Source organism: Orycteropus afer, unplaced genomic scaffold, assembly GCF_000298275.1.
Source record: "Orycteropus afer afer isolate SDZICR_OR568_19922 unplaced genomic scaffold, OryAfe1.0 scaffold00530, whole genome shotgun sequence".
Taxonomy (NCBI): Eukaryota; Metazoa; Chordata; class Mammalia; order Tubulidentata; family Orycteropodidae; genus Orycteropus; species Orycteropus afer.
This window is the reverse complement of record NW_006922117.1, coordinates 671,183-689,902: the sequence shown is the minus strand read 5'-3', so window position 1 is coordinate 689,902 and position 18,720 is coordinate 671,183. Positions and strand designations below refer to the sequence as shown.

Genomic DNA, 18,720 nt, shown 5'->3' with positions numbered 1-18,720 from the left:
TTAGAAATTCACCTCTCAAAAGACTATTGGAAACCCTGAAACCAGAATAAATGTTCACATTTTACCAGATACTATATATTTTAAAGACATGGATACCTCTCATCCAGATATAAATAAGTACATGGGAAATAAGGATATTAACATTTCACAGAATGTAGTACAATATATCAGAACATTGCTCCTAGAGAGAGAAAACAACGTGGAGAGTGAAACATTGCAATAGGCTCCCCTCAAAATAATTCGGGAGATAATTTAAATGATGACTAGGCCATTAGCCCTCTACCTCAAGGTACTTTGGTAACAACTAACTGAAATAAAAACACAACAACATTTTCAAAAGATAGAAGCAAACAAAAACTGGAATTCTAGGTTGAAGAAAGGACAGGAGTCTGGCAAGACTTTGGGATCCAGCTAGAAGGAAAAAACAGGTGATGTATGCAGGATTCAGAGTTCCTAGTTAGGAATCCTAGCTCTGAAAGCTACACTGTAGTCTTGTGCAAACTACTTTAACTCCCTGACTCTGTTTCCTTACCTAAAAAATGGGGATGATAATTATACTGTTTTATAAAGATCATGAAAAGTCATCACAACAATGACTTAACACATCATATCTCTTTTTCTAATAAATGAACCAAAAAAAGAAAAGAAAAGAAAATTTCAGTGTGCACCACTTTTCTCAAGCTGCAGGAGTAATCAGACTTACTTAAATTAGGAGAGAAGACAGCAATAATGTATTAGTAAAAGTTTTGGTTTTTAAAATCAAACAAAATAAAACCTATGTTTGTTAAAAATTTTAGTGATATAAATTATATAAAACATAATTTACAAACAGTAAATAAATATATAATATTTTTGTAGTAGTCTTCACAAGTAATCTATTTTCATGAAATTCTTCATTGAATTTTACCACACTTATATCTGTAGCCAAACTATGGCTGCAATTCATAAAATGAATGAGTGTAGTTATGGTGTATGTATAGTAATCGATACTTTTAATTTATATTAATGAGCAAAGAGCTATTGTGGTGTAGGGAGTAAATCATTTGGCTGTTAACCAGAAGATCAATGGTACAAACTCACCAGCTGGTCTTTGGAATGAAGATGGGTGATCAGCTTCCGTAAGGATTTACTGCCTGGGACACCCATTGGGGGGGTGTCTCTATGACTCAGAATCTACTCAATGGCAATGAGTTTGGTTTTAGTTTATTAATAAGTAAAACATAATAGAAAAAATAAAGACATATGTCAGAATATTATTTGTTTGTCATTGACGTGTATGACTTCATCACTAAATTGGATGATAGTTTTCAAATACTGGAAGAAAATTTCTTAAATTTTGTAAACAGCATGAAAAAAATTGGCTTTCGACATGACACTTAATTTTCATGATCAGAGTTTTCTTCATCACTTTCTATATCTAAACCTAATATATTTAGATATCTATATCTAAATAATCTAAATAAATAATAAAGCCCTGATTTGTATTATTTCCCAAATCCTATAGTATAAATTCTTCCACCACAGCCAGTTTCATGATTCAAATGTGATAGAATTCAGAATTAAGAAGAGATATATGGTAGCACACCATTATATAGCAGTTTTATATATGAATAAAATAAATGTAAATAATTTAAGAGTGCAACTAATAGTAAAGTATAATAAAATATTTAAAAAATAAGTTCTGGTATTACCTTTTTAAATATAATATTTAGTTTTATATTTATATAACTTAAATTTTTATATTGACTATGTTTAACTACCAGCTCACTACAATGCTAATAATTTAATAATAGGCTTTTAAGAGCTGGTAAAAGTCAGTTTCGATACACCATTGACATTTTCTTGGCAGATGAGGATCAAGTATATGAGACAGGGTACTTTGAATGTGGAGGGATAGTTCTATACCTTTCATAAAGAATAGGAAACAGATAGATGCTGTGTAAGTTAAAACATAATATGGTACAAGTCTACTGTAGATTCACTTCTACTTTCTACTTTTTTCCCATTCACTCTCTCCTGTAGTGTCTTTTGTGTAAAACAGAAACTTATATCTCATAATTCTCATGTCCCTTGCGTTGCTGAATTATTCTCAATAGCAGCTATACCACCTACTATCTTACTTATGTTGGTTTTTTATTGTTTGTGACACCTGTAATTCTGATGAGAGAAATAATTTTAGCTTGATGATTTCACCATTAAATTACCTGCAATAATAAGTATATCTGATACCTACTAGTTACTCAAAATACGTGTACTGAATGAATGAACAAGGAAGTAGTCCCCCAGTAGAAAAGAGAAGGTCTCACAATGATGGAACCAGATACAGATACTGGGAAGACATCTTTCAGAGGAATGGCAATAAGTAGACGGCGATAAACGAAGAGGAAGGTTATGTGGGGAAGTTTGGTTCGGGTAATAAAACAGAAGGATGAAGGAGCCAGAGGCAGGTAATTAGCTCATTTGTTTGGTAGGTTGCCAAGCTCCTAACAGTGGTCCATGGATCAACAACTGTAGTCCAGTCCCTGGAAAAAGAACTAGCAGTAGCGAGAAATGATCCCAGCCTAGCAAAGTGAAGATAATAGAACAGAAATGCAGGTAGGAAATAAGACAGGTTTCCAATTAATGTTGTTGTTGATGTTGTTATATTCCAATTAATATCACCAAAATAAAATGTGGGTACTGAGTTTCAATATTAAATCCAAAGCCTAATTAAGGTAACAGCTTAACATTAAGGGTGACCATGCTGAGTCGTAGAATACCCAAATGAAACAAAACACACTGCCTTCTAGTCGATTCCAACTCAGTGAGGCTATAAGGTTTCTTAGACCATAAATTTTTACAGAAGCTGGCTGCCTCATTTTTCTTCCACAGAGCCCCTGGTAGGTTGGAACCACTGACCTTTTGCTTAGCAGGTGAATCCCTTAACCACAGTGCCAGTAGATTTTCTTAAGAATTTCTAATTGTCCTGATAAAGTCAGGATTGACTTAAAGATGAAAGGGACCTTCAGAAGACTCTAAAACAGGACCTGACATGCTTTTCTCATGCGATAGTTCCTTTTGTTTTTAAAGGCTAATCCACTTGCATATCACTGATTGAAAACTCAAAAACCAAAATCACTGCCATGGACTCTTCTCTGACTCATAGCTATCCCCACTGGGTTTCCAAGGCTGTAAATCCTTATGGAAGTAGATTGCTCATTCTTCCTGTCACAGAGCAGCTGGTGGGTTTACTTTTAATTGATTGTTCAAGTTTGAAAATGAGGAACACTTTTTAATATTATGGAAAAAAAAATCATGGGACCCTCACATGAGAGAGTTATTATCAATTGATTAAGAAAAAAAACAAAGAGGCAAATATTGTTAAGTTCTATACAGTTGTCACCAATTCATAGTGACCTCATACATAACAACAAAATATTGCTTGGTTCTGTTTCATCCTCATAAACGTTGCTATGTTTGAACCCTTTGGGGAAGCCACTGTGTCATTCTAACTTGTTGAGGGTCTTCCACTTTTTTGCTGATCTCTAATTTACCAAGCACGATGTCCTTCTCCAGGGATGGGTCCTTCTTGATATGTCCAAAGTAATAGATAGTCTTGCCATCCTTGTTCCTAAGGACCATTCTGGCTGTACTTCCTCCAAAGATGATTTGTTCTTTGTCCTGGCTGTCCATGGCACATTCACTATTCTTCACTAACACCATGATACAAATGTATCAATTCTTCAATCTTCCTATTTCATTGCAAGCTTTTGCGTGCATATGAGACAACAGATAACACCATGGCTTGGGTCAGGCACACTGTAGTCATCAAATGACATTTTGCTTTTTAAGAATTTAAGGAAGTCTTTCAGCAGATTTGCCCAATGCAATACATCATTTGATTTAATTACTTCTGCTTCCATGGGCATTGATTGTGGGTCTTAGACAAGTGAAATCCTCTACAACTTCAATATTATTTCCATTTACCATGATGTTGCTTATTGGTCAAATTGTGAGGATTTTTATTTTCTTTATTTTGAGACATAATGCATACAGAATCCATACGCTTTTATTTTCATTAGTAATGTATTAAGCACCTCTGGTACCACAGTGCCTAAGGTATTTCCCTGTTAACAAAAACATTGGCAGCTCAAACCTACCAGCTGCTCTGCAGAAGGAAGATGGAGCAATCTACTTCCATGAAGATTTACTGCCTCAGAAATCCAATGGGAGTCGCTGTGAGTTGGATGCTATGAATATATTTATATTACATATATATTTTATAATTTTAATAGCATGTTCTGTATTTATATTTGAAAAATATTACAAATATATTTGAGACATTTATACTGTGATTTCCCCATGGTTATTTGGATTTTAGGTTGGGAATAGATGGTCTTTAAATATAAAAAGTATAGCAGAAAAAAAGACATGCAAAAATTATAACTCATTTCCATGTAGGCACCAAAGTCATTAGTTTTTAATGGTTATTCATCCATTATTTATTCTTAGATTGACTTTTCTCCTAAGACTTACTTATATTGTAATCTCATTCAATTTCATGGTTTCAAATAACATCTTTATGCTGACAACTTAGACATTCATGTCTCCATTCACAACCTTTTTGCTTGTTCTTCTCCATACTTGTTTAAAATCAGAAAAAGTATGCACCTGAGTTGTATCCTTCCACGACACTTATCAGTCTGTATGCTGAATGAATAATTGGAGAAAATGGGCTAGATGAAGAAAAATGTGGTATTAGGATTGGAGAAAGACTCATTAACAACCTGAGATATGCAGATGACACAAACTTGCACGATGAAAAGGAAAAGGACTTGAAGCACTTACTGATGAATCAAAAGACAGAGTGTAGTATAGATTATACTTCAACATATGGAAAAAAAAATGTCCTCAAAATTGGACCAAATAAACAACATCATGATGAATGGAGAAAAGATTGAAGCTGTCAATGATTTCATTTTACTTAGATCCACAACTAATGCCCATGGAAGCAGCAGTCCAGAAATCAAATGACATATTGCATTGGGCAAATCTATTACAAAAGACGTCTTTAAAGTGTTAAAAAGCAAAGATGTCATCATAAGGACTAAACTATGCCTTACCCAAGCTATGATGTTTTCTATCACTTCATATGTGCGTGAAAGCTAGACAGGGAATAAGGATGACTGCAGAAGAATTGGTGTATGTGAATTATGGAGTTAGCAAATGCAGTGTAGTAAACTATTTAGTGTGGCTTTTCTACCCATAAGTCTTAGTAAACTCCAAGGTGGGATTTGCTATGAGCAACTGAGAAGCTCTTGATTGCTAAAGTTGTCCACCTGGAGTATTTCTGTTGGTCACTCCCAACACAAAACAATGTTCTGGGAGGTTCCCATTCTCTCTCAGGTGCTTAGAGTTCTGATGCTGTGATTGGCTAGTTTGGCCACTCTGCCAGGCTCAAAAGGAGGCCTCCTAGAGGCAGAACTCTCTCTGACTGCTGGTTGGGGAAGACGTGCTGTGGAAAGAGATGCGCTCCTGAAAGAGACACAAGAGACATGCATTGCTGAGAGAGACACTGAGGGACACACACTACTGGGAGACAGACTGTGAGAGACTGTTGGTTGAGAGACGGCGGCTGGGAGAGAGACTGAGCATTTTTCCTGACCTTGAGCAGAAGTAGCCTGGTGCTTCCCTAATAAACCCTATAATTTGTGAGTTCTGTGTGGCCATTGCAATGAATTATTGAACCCAGGAGAGAGGTTGGTGGGTGCTTTGGGAGGAACAGTAGGTGAAAGGGCTGGAGGCAGGCAGCCTTTCAGTAATAGGCCTTGGGCTATTGATGGTGATTCTGTCTTCCTCTTGAGCAGTTAGAGGAAATCAGAAGACGTGGCCTCCCTGCCCTTTTTGCAGCAAAGAATATTAAACATGCCATGGACCACCAGTAGTGAGGCTGTTCCTTAGAAGAAAACATCATGATATCTTGTCTCATGCACTTTGGATGTGTTATCAGGAGGGATCAGGCCCTGAAAAGGGATAACTTGTTTGGTAAAGTGGAAGATAAATGAAAAAAATAATATAAAAGAAATGTATATTAAATAAATATAATAAAATTTTATTTTATCTTTAAAAATATTTTTGCAATGTGTCATCTAGAAAATTTAAAATTGTATATGAGGTTTGCATAATACATCTATTGGATAAGACTTGTCTAGACCAAACCAAAAAAACCTATTACCATTGAGTCGATTCTGACTCATAGCAACATCCCTTGGGTTTCCAAAGAAGTAAATGTTTCCAGAAGTAGATTGCCCCATGTTCCTTCCATGGAGCAGCTGGTGGGTGTGAATTTCCAATCTTCTGGTTAGCAGTCAAATGCCTTAGACACTGCATCACCAAAGCTCCTTTGTCTACATCAGTAACCTTAATACTATTTTGTTCACATAAATCAAACACTTTTTGAAAAAAATTGCATATTTTCCCACAATTTTAAATTGTCATCTCTTTTATTTTAAAATTTTAATTGTAGGTAGCTGCAAATGTTGTAGTTTCTGCTATTCTGTTTATTTTGCAAATGCCTTAAACACAAAGTTTCTTCAAAATCTTCATTATGTTTCTAGAAAATTTGTACCACACAATGTAAATGGGAAAAAATTGAAATAATCAATCAAATCAGAATGTCTTTCTGTTTGAGGAAATTTGACATTCTGTTTCAGTTACAATTAACAAGTGATATGCTTCCATATATAATGAATTCTTGCTATAAGATAGAGATACAGAGAGATGGATAAAAATATAGGTATATGGCTGGGAATGGATAGATAGGTAGGTAGGTAGATACATAGATAGATACATAGATAGATGATAGATAGATAGATAGAGAGAGAGAGAGACACATGTATACATATCTAAGTATCTATGTAAATGGTACCTTTTATGAGTTGTTGCTTACATAAAATAAGGTATCGCCTCCTTCAAATATTTCTTAGTGAACCTTTTTTTTTTTTTTTCTTCTGTTCTTAAGGACTCTCTTCTCTTTGGGAGCAATGCATGTGGGATTTACGACTCTGGCTACAACACATTTTATTTTAGTCAAGCAATGTATCATAGTCATATTCCAGCTGGAAAGTAGTATTTGTATTTCACATGAAATTTAAATGAATAATAATTGTCAACGGGGAGATGGTAAAGGAAAATGAGCAGACAGAAGCAGGTCTTCAGGCAAGACATTGTTAGAAAGTGAAAGATCTGAAAATTGGGTCTAAGTCATCTATTAAAAAAATTCAAACTCACTGTTGTCCAGTTGATTCAACTCATAGGGACCACTCCTTGGTTTTCCAAGGTGGTATCTTTATAGAAGTAGATTGGCCAGTCTTCTTTCTAAGGAGTGGCTGGTGGGTTTGAACCACAGTCTTCTGTTTAACAGTCAAATGCTTTAGGCACTATACCACCAGAGGTCCTAAGGCAATTATATACCCCAGAGAAGTATTTGTGTACCCTAGAGTACACATATATCACATTAAATATTAATGTACTATACTACCTATCACTGAAAAAGATCACACTGACAGAAATTCAGGACAAGATCAAGTGAGACTAGCATATATTTCACATATGGAGATAATATTAAATGTGTGTCTTAATGCAAGAACAATTAATTGAATGATTTGGTTAGCTTAAAGTACCAGTTGTCGAATATTAACTTGCTATTATAAAGAAACCCTCAATTATTTTTATCATTCAAATATTACAATTAAAGGAAACATTTCTCTAATGAAGTTTGTGGAAGGGACATAAAGAAATATCAAAAATATATATTACTTTAAAATTACAATGCCATTGTACTTTTTTTTTATTGAGCTAAATTGCAACACTTGTAAACTGATCAAAGCAACAATGACTATAAATTAGTGTTTTAATATTTAATAGAAGACACTGCCATCTATAAATTATTCAACCACCATATCAAATATGGAAGATAGAATTTGCTGATGATTTTTCTGCACTAATACAAAAATTAAGGCAAAACAATAACGGAAGGAAAGCATGATTCTTGATGAAATGGCAACATTTGGCAATAATAGGTGTCATTTATGGGAGCTCTGGTAGCATAGTGGCTAAGACACTTGCCTGCTAACCAGATGGCTGGTGGTTCAAACCCATCAGCCACTCCTCGGAAGGAAGGTTGGGCAATCCTACTTCCGTAGTGATACTGCCTCGGAAACCCAAGGAGGGGTCGCTATGAGTCGGGTTTGACTCGACGGCACATAACAACAACAACAACAACAGGTGTCATTTATAGTGACTTTACTTTGAATCAAGCATTTCTCATTTCCTTTTCTAATCAGAATATCTACTTGTCTGTGTGGGTGAAAAAGTATAACTATGGTTCAGAGGACTCAATAATCATGCCATTGATAATATAGCTAATAAAAGGTACAGACTAGATTTGAAACCACCAGTTTCAAGTCTCAGGTTTTTTTTTTCACTAACAATCTCTTTATTTTGGTGACTTAAGACACTATGTTTGCTTTAAAGATGTAGACTATGAAGACAAACAAGAAGATAAATATGGAATAATATGATATATAATTATTGAATAAAAATAATCTCTTTGGTTAACTGGGTTTTATGCCAACTAGCAAATTTGTGCCACTCCTTGGAAGGAAGGTTGGGCAATCTACTTCCATGGTGATACAGCCTTGGAAACATAACAACAATAACAACAACTTTGTTTACACCAGCAGTTACCTTCCAAAATGGGTTTCCAGACTGTAATTTATGGAAAAAAAAATATTTCCAATACTCTTTTTCAAACTGTGAGTTACATCCTACTAGTGCTTTATGAAGTTCATTTGGTGGGCAATTGAAAAATGAAAAAATAAACTAGAATAGATACTAAAGAAGAATATTCCTATAGCAAGGAAAAACGTTTTGTTGTATTATGTATAATTATATATGTGTGGGTGTCACAATGTGACATATAATTCTCTGGTGGCACAGGGCCTAAGGCATTTGACTGCTTATCACAAGGCTGGAGGTTCAAACTCACCAGCCACTCCTCGGAAGGAAGATGGGGCAATCTACTTCCGTAGTGATACTGCCTCGGAAACCCAAGGAGGGGTCGTTATGAGTTGGAACCGACTTGACAACAGTGAGGTTTTATTTATTTATTTGGTTTTGGTCACGATATAACATATAATTGTTATTTTTTAAATTTTTAAAAATGTTTTAAAACCAATTTCTATAGGTTGTCTTAAACTATCAGCATTTTAACAGTCCAAGAATTAATGGCTACAATTAGTTATTTCATAAAAATAGCAAGGAAGTGAAAGTTTTACTAAGTTCTACCTAGAAAAAAAATTAGAAATTTTTCAGGGGAAGGAAAAAGAGATAAAAGTTTTGGTAGATTAGATAAAACAAATAAGAAAAATTGTAACGACCTCTGTGACATTTTAGATAACAATCATGCAGTGATTTAAACTCCACAACACAAGTATCTTACAAAACAGGAGGTAGTGCCATATTTTGATAAAATTATAGGTAGTTCCTATGACCAAAGATGTTTATCTCAAAACAAGATTAATACAGTGTGTTTTAATGAATTTACTTCACACTTATCTTAGTATAAGATACTTATATCTTAATGCAAGATACACTCTGGTACATAACATATATCTTCTAAAGTACACAGCTCTGACCTTTGACAAGTTATCTAACCTCTCTGTGAAGTGCAGACAATAAAAGTCTCTACCTCACAGGAGTCTTGTGAGCATTCAATAATTCTTAAGTAGTGCTGAGACTAGCACCCAGCATGTTGCTAATACTATGTTAGTTTATTTATCAAGGACTTCATACTCTGTATTTTCTCAGCAACCCAATGATTTGCACAGAGAAGATTTTCAATAATTAAATATTTGTGGAATTGAATTGAACTGACGACAGAGTTTGGGTGGATAAATGTTTTTCTTTATACAGCAAAGGAGTGGATTTGGCAATATTCCCAAATTAACATAGATAATTCTAAGAGTGTATGTCTGTAGGTCTATAATCTAGTTCTATTCTTAAACCAGGACTCTTCTATGAGACAATTGAAATTGATTGTTTCGTTCCTCCAACTCTGATGCAATGCTGTTCTTTGAACTAGGGTTTCTGAAACTGATATCTATCTACCTATCATCTATCGACCTATCTATTTATCTTCCTCCCTTCCTTTCTATTTATCTATTTACGTATTTTAGATCATAAACATTTCTGAGAGGAGGCTATGCAGCATAATGTCAAAAATGGATACTTGAGTGGAGAGCTGGACTTAATTGGTCTGATATCAGCACATCCATTCATTCTTTCCAGAGCTTTTTCCTTCAGATAAGTAGAAAGTATATACCCTTAATGTTAGGGATTGAATTGTGTCCCCCTAACATGTGTGCTGGGTTTCTGATCACTTTTGTGGATATATCTGTGCATATAATTCCTTTTGGGACTTGGGCTTTCTTTAATACGTTAATGAGGTCATGTCAGTTTAGAGTGTGTCCTAAATCCAGTCACTTCTGAGTGAGAAAAAGAGCAATATAGACACAGATCTGAGCAAACACAGATGGAAGAAAGATGGGGATGGCCAAGGAATGTCCAGAAGAAAGTTATAGAAGCTGAGACAAGGATTTTCTTTCCGAGTGGACAGAGAGAACTTTTCCCTAGAACCACTGCCCTGAATTTGGAATTCTGGCTCCTAAATTGTGAGAGAATAAGTTTCTATTTGTTAAAACTAATGTTTTAGGGTATTTTTGTTACAGGAGCCCTAAGAAAATAGGATACTTAGGGGAAAAAAGTGCTGTATATGCTTTACCTAAGATTTATGAGTCAATGTATTTAGATTACTTACTAACTCTACAAAACATTTTATTTCTCCCAATAACATTATAAAATATATCTTTATAACATTCACATTTTATAGATAAATAAATTGAATTCCAGAGAAGTTGAATAACTATTAAATTGTCTTAGTTATTAAGTTATAAATCAGCCTTTGAACCAGAATTTGACCACAGTATGGGAGCTCTGGTAGTGTAGTGCCTAAGGCACTTGTCGGCTAACCAGAAGGCTGGTAGTTCAAACCCACTAGCCATGCCTTGGGAGGAAGGTTGGGCAATCTATTTCCATAGTGATACTGCCTTGGAAACACAGCGAGAGGTCGTTATGAGACGGGTCCGACTCAATGGCACATAACAACAACAGCATGTGTGCATTGCCACCAAAATTTCCTTAATCTAATTCAAAGAAGGTAGCTAACACTTAATCAGAGGAAAATGTCAGTTTTTCCTATTAGGTGTTTTCTGTTGTTATAAAAGCACATCTTACAAAGAAAAGCAAGATAGAACCAGCAGGAGAGGAAAACTAGTTGATTTTCAGCTCCTCTTAACTCATTCTGTGCTACAATTTTGTTTAAAGTCTAGTGGTAAATTCATATTTAGATAAATCACTTATGTTAAAATCAAATACAAAGATAATCTAACCTTTTGAAATAGCTATAATATGAATCATCAATTAGTACAGAACACATTAAACTGCTATTTACAATAAAGAATAGCTGGTTGACCTATAGCAATGAGGAAACACTGAAAAAAAAATCATCTGTGTATATAAACATGATATACTTGGACCATGTGTTAAGTAGAAAAGATATCCAGTAAAAAGAAATTATCCCAGATTCCTTTTAAGAAAAAGAAATACAACCTTCAAAAATGAATATAAATATAAATGAATCTCAGAAAATATCCATTTAAAATTTTAACATGTTTTCAATAATGTGTTAGTAACTAGGACTAGAATTGTATTATTTGTGTTTATTTCCCCAGTTTCTTATAAATAGATATGTAGGAAAACATTGCCGAAATCACACTTTAGTTATGAGTTTTCTTTAGTGCACTTTTCTCAGGACCTCCGTACCATTGTCATTGTGATTAGACTGTTCTGCTGTGGCTGGTGTTTCCCTTACCTTATTTGTATTCACTGCTGTGATGACCCAGACGCATTGTGCATTGCTGTCATACTGGAATGGGAAATTGGGAGACGTAAAGGTACCACTTGGTCCTTGAAGATTAGAGCCACAAGTCTTCACTGAAAGAGAAATTGCATCTTAAAAGATGGTCATATATTACATATGCAAAACTATGGTAATAAAATATTTTTAAAAAGGCTTTAAATATAAAACTGCACAATTATAACCACACAGAAATACTGTGTTTATTATGGTATTCTAACGTCACTTATCAAAATCAGAGTTTTTTTTTTTTTTTTTTTTTTTAATACCCTGTAGTTTACTAACTCAGTACTTTCACTATTAATTGAAAACTAGTTATAAATAAGTTGGAGGCATGATAAATTATCCTCTGACTATAAATAGGCTACTTTAATTAGAGAGAGGTGTATTTATCCAATATTCTATTAATAAAAACCTACAAAAAGAAAAAAGCAAAGACTTGGATTGATTAAGCAATCTAAAAACTAATTTCATTTTTGTTTATTAAATACCCAAAGATTCATAATCACGTAGTTGAGACAATATATCAAAATACTCTTTCTGATTTTATAACTGTGAATTTAACAATTCAGAGTATAAAGAGAATTGGAATTATTTTAATAAGTTCCCCTAAAAGTGAGAGTTTGACTATACAAGCTTTCTTGATCTCATTACTTTTGACTTCTATTTCTTTATCCCATTCCATTAAAATCCTACCCATCTTATCCTTTTCTAATCCATAAATAATAATCCATTTTACTTTTTAGTGCTGTTCAGTTAAATACACATTTTCCTTTGCACTTAAGTCTTCATGTCATTTTTGTCATCACCACTTTACAGGTCAGTTTCTGGATGTCCTAAAAGTTTGCTTGACTTGCCTGAGGTTACTCAGTGAATAAACAGGATTTGAGTTCAGGTCTTCTCATTGCAACAAATCTTGTCCTCTTGCCATTGAACGTAAGAAAGTATGTCTCTCTAGTGAGTTAAATGAAACTTTAAAAAAAAAAAAAAACTACTAGTTGTTTCCCTTTAGCTTTTATGTTAGCATAAATCTATTCCAGATAATCACTCTTTGAACTTTAAGTTTATGCCTTTGTTGTTGTTGTTGTTATGTGCCGTCGAGTTGGCTGCAACTCATAGCGACCCCTCCTTGGGTTTCCGAAGTAGTATCACTACGGAAGTAGGATTGCCCAACCTTCCTTCCGAGGAGTGGCTGATGGGTTTGAACCACCAGCCTTCTGGTTAGCAGTCAAGTGCTTTAGCCACTATGCTACCAGAGCTCCTAAGTTTATGCCTAGTTATGTTTTAATGATTATCTTTAACTTTCTCTTGTTTACCTCTGATACTAAACGATGTTAGTGTTGTAATGAGGAGAACATAATACATGGTATTTTTCTTCCTTTAACGTTATTTCCACCATTTAGTCGCTTTTTCTATTTGCTGCCTAACTGCTTTGAGATCTTCTCTAGTCACTATTCCATTTTCTTCTACCCCATTCCCTCTTGTAAGTATCACTGTTGATCTCACTTTAGTACTGAAATTGTTTTTGCAATGACCATAAACGCCCTCCTAATTGATAAATCTAGGAGCTCTGGTAGCATAGTGCCTAAGGCACTTGACTGCTCACCAGAAGGCTGGCGGTTCAAACCCACCAGCCACTCCTCGGAAAGAAGGTTGGGCAATCCTACTTCCGTAGTGATACTGCCTCAGAAACCCAAGGAGGGGTCACTATGAGTCGAGGCCGACTCAACGGCAAACAACAACAACAATTGATAAATCTAATATTGCATCATTATTTTTTATTTTGCAGCAGCAATTGACATTATTGATAAGTTTAGCTTGAAATTATCTGCTTTCTTTTACACAATACTGAAATCTAATTTTTTACCTGTATGTGTTAAATACTTTGACGCAATAATCTTTGCCTTAGTTCCATTTTTTTTATTGGACCTGTAAATATGGATTGATATAATGGCCTATTTTCTCTTTTCAATGGTCTCTCCGAATAGCTAATCTAATTTATTCTAATTCACTACTATGACTTCAATGGTCATTTCAATGTTGATGACTCAAATCTACATCATCAATTATGGTGTCTGACACTTGATTTCCAATGAAATTTTTAAACCTAACCTCTTTTATTTAATTTCTAATTAAACACTCCTAAATACCCCTCCTGACTCCCAAGCATGCCTAGTCACTCAAGACCTGGCTATTCCTCCTCTGAAACATTTTTGTTTCCCTCCTTTCTTTCCACTGCCAGTGCTTTATTGTCATCTTTGTCCAGAACTAGAAACAGCAAGGTACCTATATTCTTACACTCCAATTACTCTCTCTGTCCCATCCTCCTCAACACCCACTGCCATCGAGTCAACTGTGACCCTTAGCAACCGCACAGGACAGAGTAGAAGCCCCACAAGATTTCTAAGGCTGAAAATCTTTACAAAAGCAGACTGCCTCATCTTTCCTCTGTGCGAAGTTGATGAGCTCAAACTGCAGATCTTTTGGTTAGCGACCCAATGCTTTAAGCACAGTGCCACCAGAGCTCCTATCCTCCTCAGTACTGCTATATTTTCATTTCTATAATAAAGATTTGACTATTTCTCTTAACTGTACACCCAAAACCCACTGCCACCAAGTCAATTCGGAATCATAGCGACCCCAGAGGGTTTCCAAGGCTGTAAATCTTTGCAGAAGGAGAGTGCTTCATCTTTCTATTGTGAAGAGGCTGGTGGCTTGGAATTGTTAACCTTTTGGTTAGCAGCCTTATGCTTTAACCACTGCACCATCAGAGTGCCTCTTAACTGTATAAGATCTATGAAACTTTTGTATGCAGATGCACATTTGATACATTTCTATTTCCTATAAGACAAATTACAAACTACCAAAAATAAAATATAAAATTATTCCCCTTAAGTATCCAGGCAGTTATGCCATTTTACACAATTATTCACTCTACTTGTGTAGCAATGCAGAACAGACTCCTTGCCCTTTCTTGAATGTACCACATCCTTTATAATTTTCTATTTTTTTCATATTGTTCTGCAAGTCTAAAGTCATTCCTTCTTACATTTACCTGCAGAGATCAATAATTTCAACAAAGCCAAGCCTATGTGTCACCTTTTCTACAGGAAGTGTTGCTAATTCCTCCCCTCAAGGTGCTGCAAGGAATTGCATTCACAGCACAGGATTTGAAGATCACATCGAGGAAGGTGTTTAGGTAGGGTTGTTGACCCAAAAGAGAATACATGTTTAACAATTTTAAGAAGTTCATAATATTGTGCATTTTTTAGCTATAAAATATCTTATGTTTTAGCGTCAATTATTTGAAGATTTACTTAGTTCTACATATTCTCAAAATAGTACAAACATTCACTGAAATAAGTGTCAACTTTTTGTACTTTTTTCATTCTGTTAAGTATGTTACTAGTGTTTTTAATTTCCAAGTCTCTACATTGTTGTATCTTTATTGGTTGTTGTTGCTTTTATCTAATTCTTTTACCATGACTTTTCTTCCTGTTTCTACACTTTGAATTGTTCTTTTTTCATTTTTTATGAGTTTCTTGTATATTACTGCTATCAGCTTCTGTTATGCTAATTTCATGTCAATGTTATGCTTATATGATATGTTAATTTGTTGTAAATATTTTCCCCTGTAGTCTTTATTTTTTATTTTAAAATCTTGCTTTAAATTAACATAGGACAATTTCTTCAAACTTAAGTTTGAAAATGCCATCTTGTATTTAATTCTGATACTGTCATAGTAATTTATTGTGAAAATTTTATCGTGGTATATTTAAGATTTTAATTTACCTGGGAATTATTTTAGTAAGGTGTGAGGTAGGGAGAATAATTCTTTTTTTTTTTTTTTTCCAGTAACTAGATCATCATTTACCTAACAACATCTATTGTAAACCCTATTACTTCTCATTATAGAAAATGACACCTTTACTGTGTTTTAGAAACCCATACTTTGTTGAGGTTTGTGATTTTAACTAATTCACTTAACTAAATGATTATTTCTCTGCTGGTATCATACTGTTAAAACAGATTGCAATATGTGATACCACAAATCTTCCCATTCTTATTCTATTTTATAATTTTCTTATTTATTCTTTTATATTTCTTTTCCATGAAAATTTGACATGTCATTTTCTTGAGTTAATGATGATTGGAATTCTTAGTGAATTACATTAAGTTAATATGTTATTTTGTTCAGAAACTTTCTTCCTTGATGTAGTTGTTAATAACCCAAAAAAGATAAATAAATAAGAGACTATAGTAGATGGTCATAAAACATTTGATAAATCAAACAGAAATTCATGATTTAAATTACAAGAAAAATAGAAATAGTAAGTAAAGGAGAAAATCTTCAGTGTAATAAAGAATAAAGAAACCAAAACAAGCATTAGATTCTCCAATAAAACATCAAAATTTTTGCTACAAAACATTAGAACAAAACACAGATGCCCACAATAAAAGATAGTGTTCAACAATGTCTTAGAATAGTTCTAGATAATGCATAAATTATTTTTAAAGGGTATTACTATCTTCATAGGAGCTCTGGAGGTATAGTGCCTAAGGTGTTTTATCTGCTAACCAGAAGGCTGGTTCAAACCCAAAAGCCACTCCTCTGAAGGAACATTGGGCAATCTACTTCCATAGAGATATGGCCTCTGAAACCCAAGATGGGGTTGCTATGAGTAGAATCGACTCCACGGCAATGAGTTTGGTTTGGACTCTCTTCATAAAATTATTTCTACCTAATTATTGTCAAGAAATTCAATAGTTTAGCTACCAACTATATGTACTATGTTAAATTTGTGAGTCCTATCCCAAAAATTATCTCTGAAGAAGGTAAAACCACAATAATTAGCAGTTAAAATGGAAAAATACAATTCACACAAGCAGAGAAATAAATATATAGTATTGAAAAATATGTTCAGCCAGAAATGTACAATTTCTCCATGAAAAGAACTATGAAAATTTACTGAAGGACATAAAATAAAACATGTGTATAAATGAAAAGACATGTAGTGTGTTCTGAATGAGGAGACTTAATATGAGATGCTAACGTTCTGATTTTTAATGAATTAATACAGATAAGCAACTTTTTACAATTTATGCCTATCTATGATTATCTTCACCCTTAGAGAGAGTTGTTTTTTTTTTTTCCATAATATTCTGTTTATTTTATTTACATCCACCTATGATTTAAATATGGTAATAAGAATGCCTACTTTACCTATTTTGCAATTTTATTTTGGGAATAAAATAAGCCAATATGTAGAAACATTGTAAAATAATATTAAAATGTTATGCTCTTTAAGTAAAATGATATAAATATAGCTGTACAGGCCAAAAAAAAAAAAAATCATCCATTCCCATTCTACCTATATATTCCTTTTTTTTTTTTTTTTTCAGGGCAAAAACATGTTGTTAACTATGCTGTGAAAAATGCCTAAGAATAAGATTAAATACAATGCAATATGTGTTGTTTCAACAGTAACCTTCAGGCATTTAGATGTGAGCTAGAAATAATGTTTCAACTACACAAGTAAGACAAGCTAACCTTTCATTTTTCAGTTGAGTAAGAGGGATACTTTGCACAGGTTAAGGATTCTATCTACACAGAGAGCAGAGATTTCTCTTCATATTGAATATGATAAGTGGAACCTATCTCTAGTTAGCTTTGTACCATTAGGTACCACTTTCACTTATTCCTTCTGAATCTTCATTTAATTTTTATGATATTTAGAGACGTTGATGAACCTGTTCCCACATGTTCTCAGGATTTGAAAATTCCATGAAGCTCTCTCTACTCACTTAATTGTAAGTCCTAAACACCCTGAGAACATTCCCATTTGAAGACTTCAGCATTTGTTATTTTCCAGCCTGGAATACTCTTTGTCCTGATATTTATGTGGTTGACTTTATCACTTTGTATAGTATCGTAGTGCCTAAGGCACTGACTGCTAACCTGAAGGCTGGCCATTCAAACCTATCAGCCACTCCTTGGAAGGAAGGTTTTGCAATCTACTTCCTTAGTGATAGCACATCAGAAACCCAAGGGGAGTTGCTATGAGTCCGGTCTGACTCCACAGCACATAACAATAACAACAGAACTCCTTATAATGGCCTACACTGATTAATCTATCTAAATGTTAGATTTGTTGCATGGTCTTACACACAAACACAGATAAATACACTTGTACTGATGCATGTATGTTTATATATATATTATATATATATATACACATATACATATATATACACACACATATATATGTATATATACATATATATATTCAGTTATATGTATTGTGTATGAATATACATATATGTGTCTGTATATGTATATGCAGTTGTTTATTGTCTCATTTCCCCATTAGAATGTCTACATTATGAGTGCAAAGATTTGATTTTGTTCACCACCTTGTCTCCAGTGCTTAGAACACTGCCTGGCACATAGAAGACACTCGATAATATTTGAATGGAAAAATGAGTAAGTGAATGAACAAACGATTAAAATAATATTAGTCATAACAAGCGGTTTTGTGTTTTTTTTTCATTTTTCAATTTTTTTTTTCCTCCCTTTAGATTTAGTGATAGTTCAAAGATTCCTCTCTTTGGTAAGTATTCTCATTCACAGAGTATTTACTAACAGCTGTGCGAATGTTGTTGTTGTTGTTAAGTGTCGTCAAGTTGTTTCTGACTCATAGCGA

At 34.0% G+C, this 18,720-nt stretch overlaps 1 protein-coding gene across 1 annotated transcript in view; it reads right to left on the bottom strand.

Moving 5' to 3' along the window:
- CSMD3 (CUB and Sushi multiple domains 3) overlaps positions 1 to 18,720 on the bottom strand; it is a gene marked incomplete at its 5' end in the record, with an annotated part of 1,439,134 nt that overhangs the window by 790,855 nt on the left and 629,559 nt on the right. The window contains one exon of the mRNA XM_007955674.2: positions 11,972 to 12,093. Within this exon, the coding sequence (XP_007953865.2) occupies positions 11,972 to 12,093 (122 nt within the window). The remainder of the gene's footprint in view (positions 1 to 11,971; positions 12,094 to 18,720) is intronic.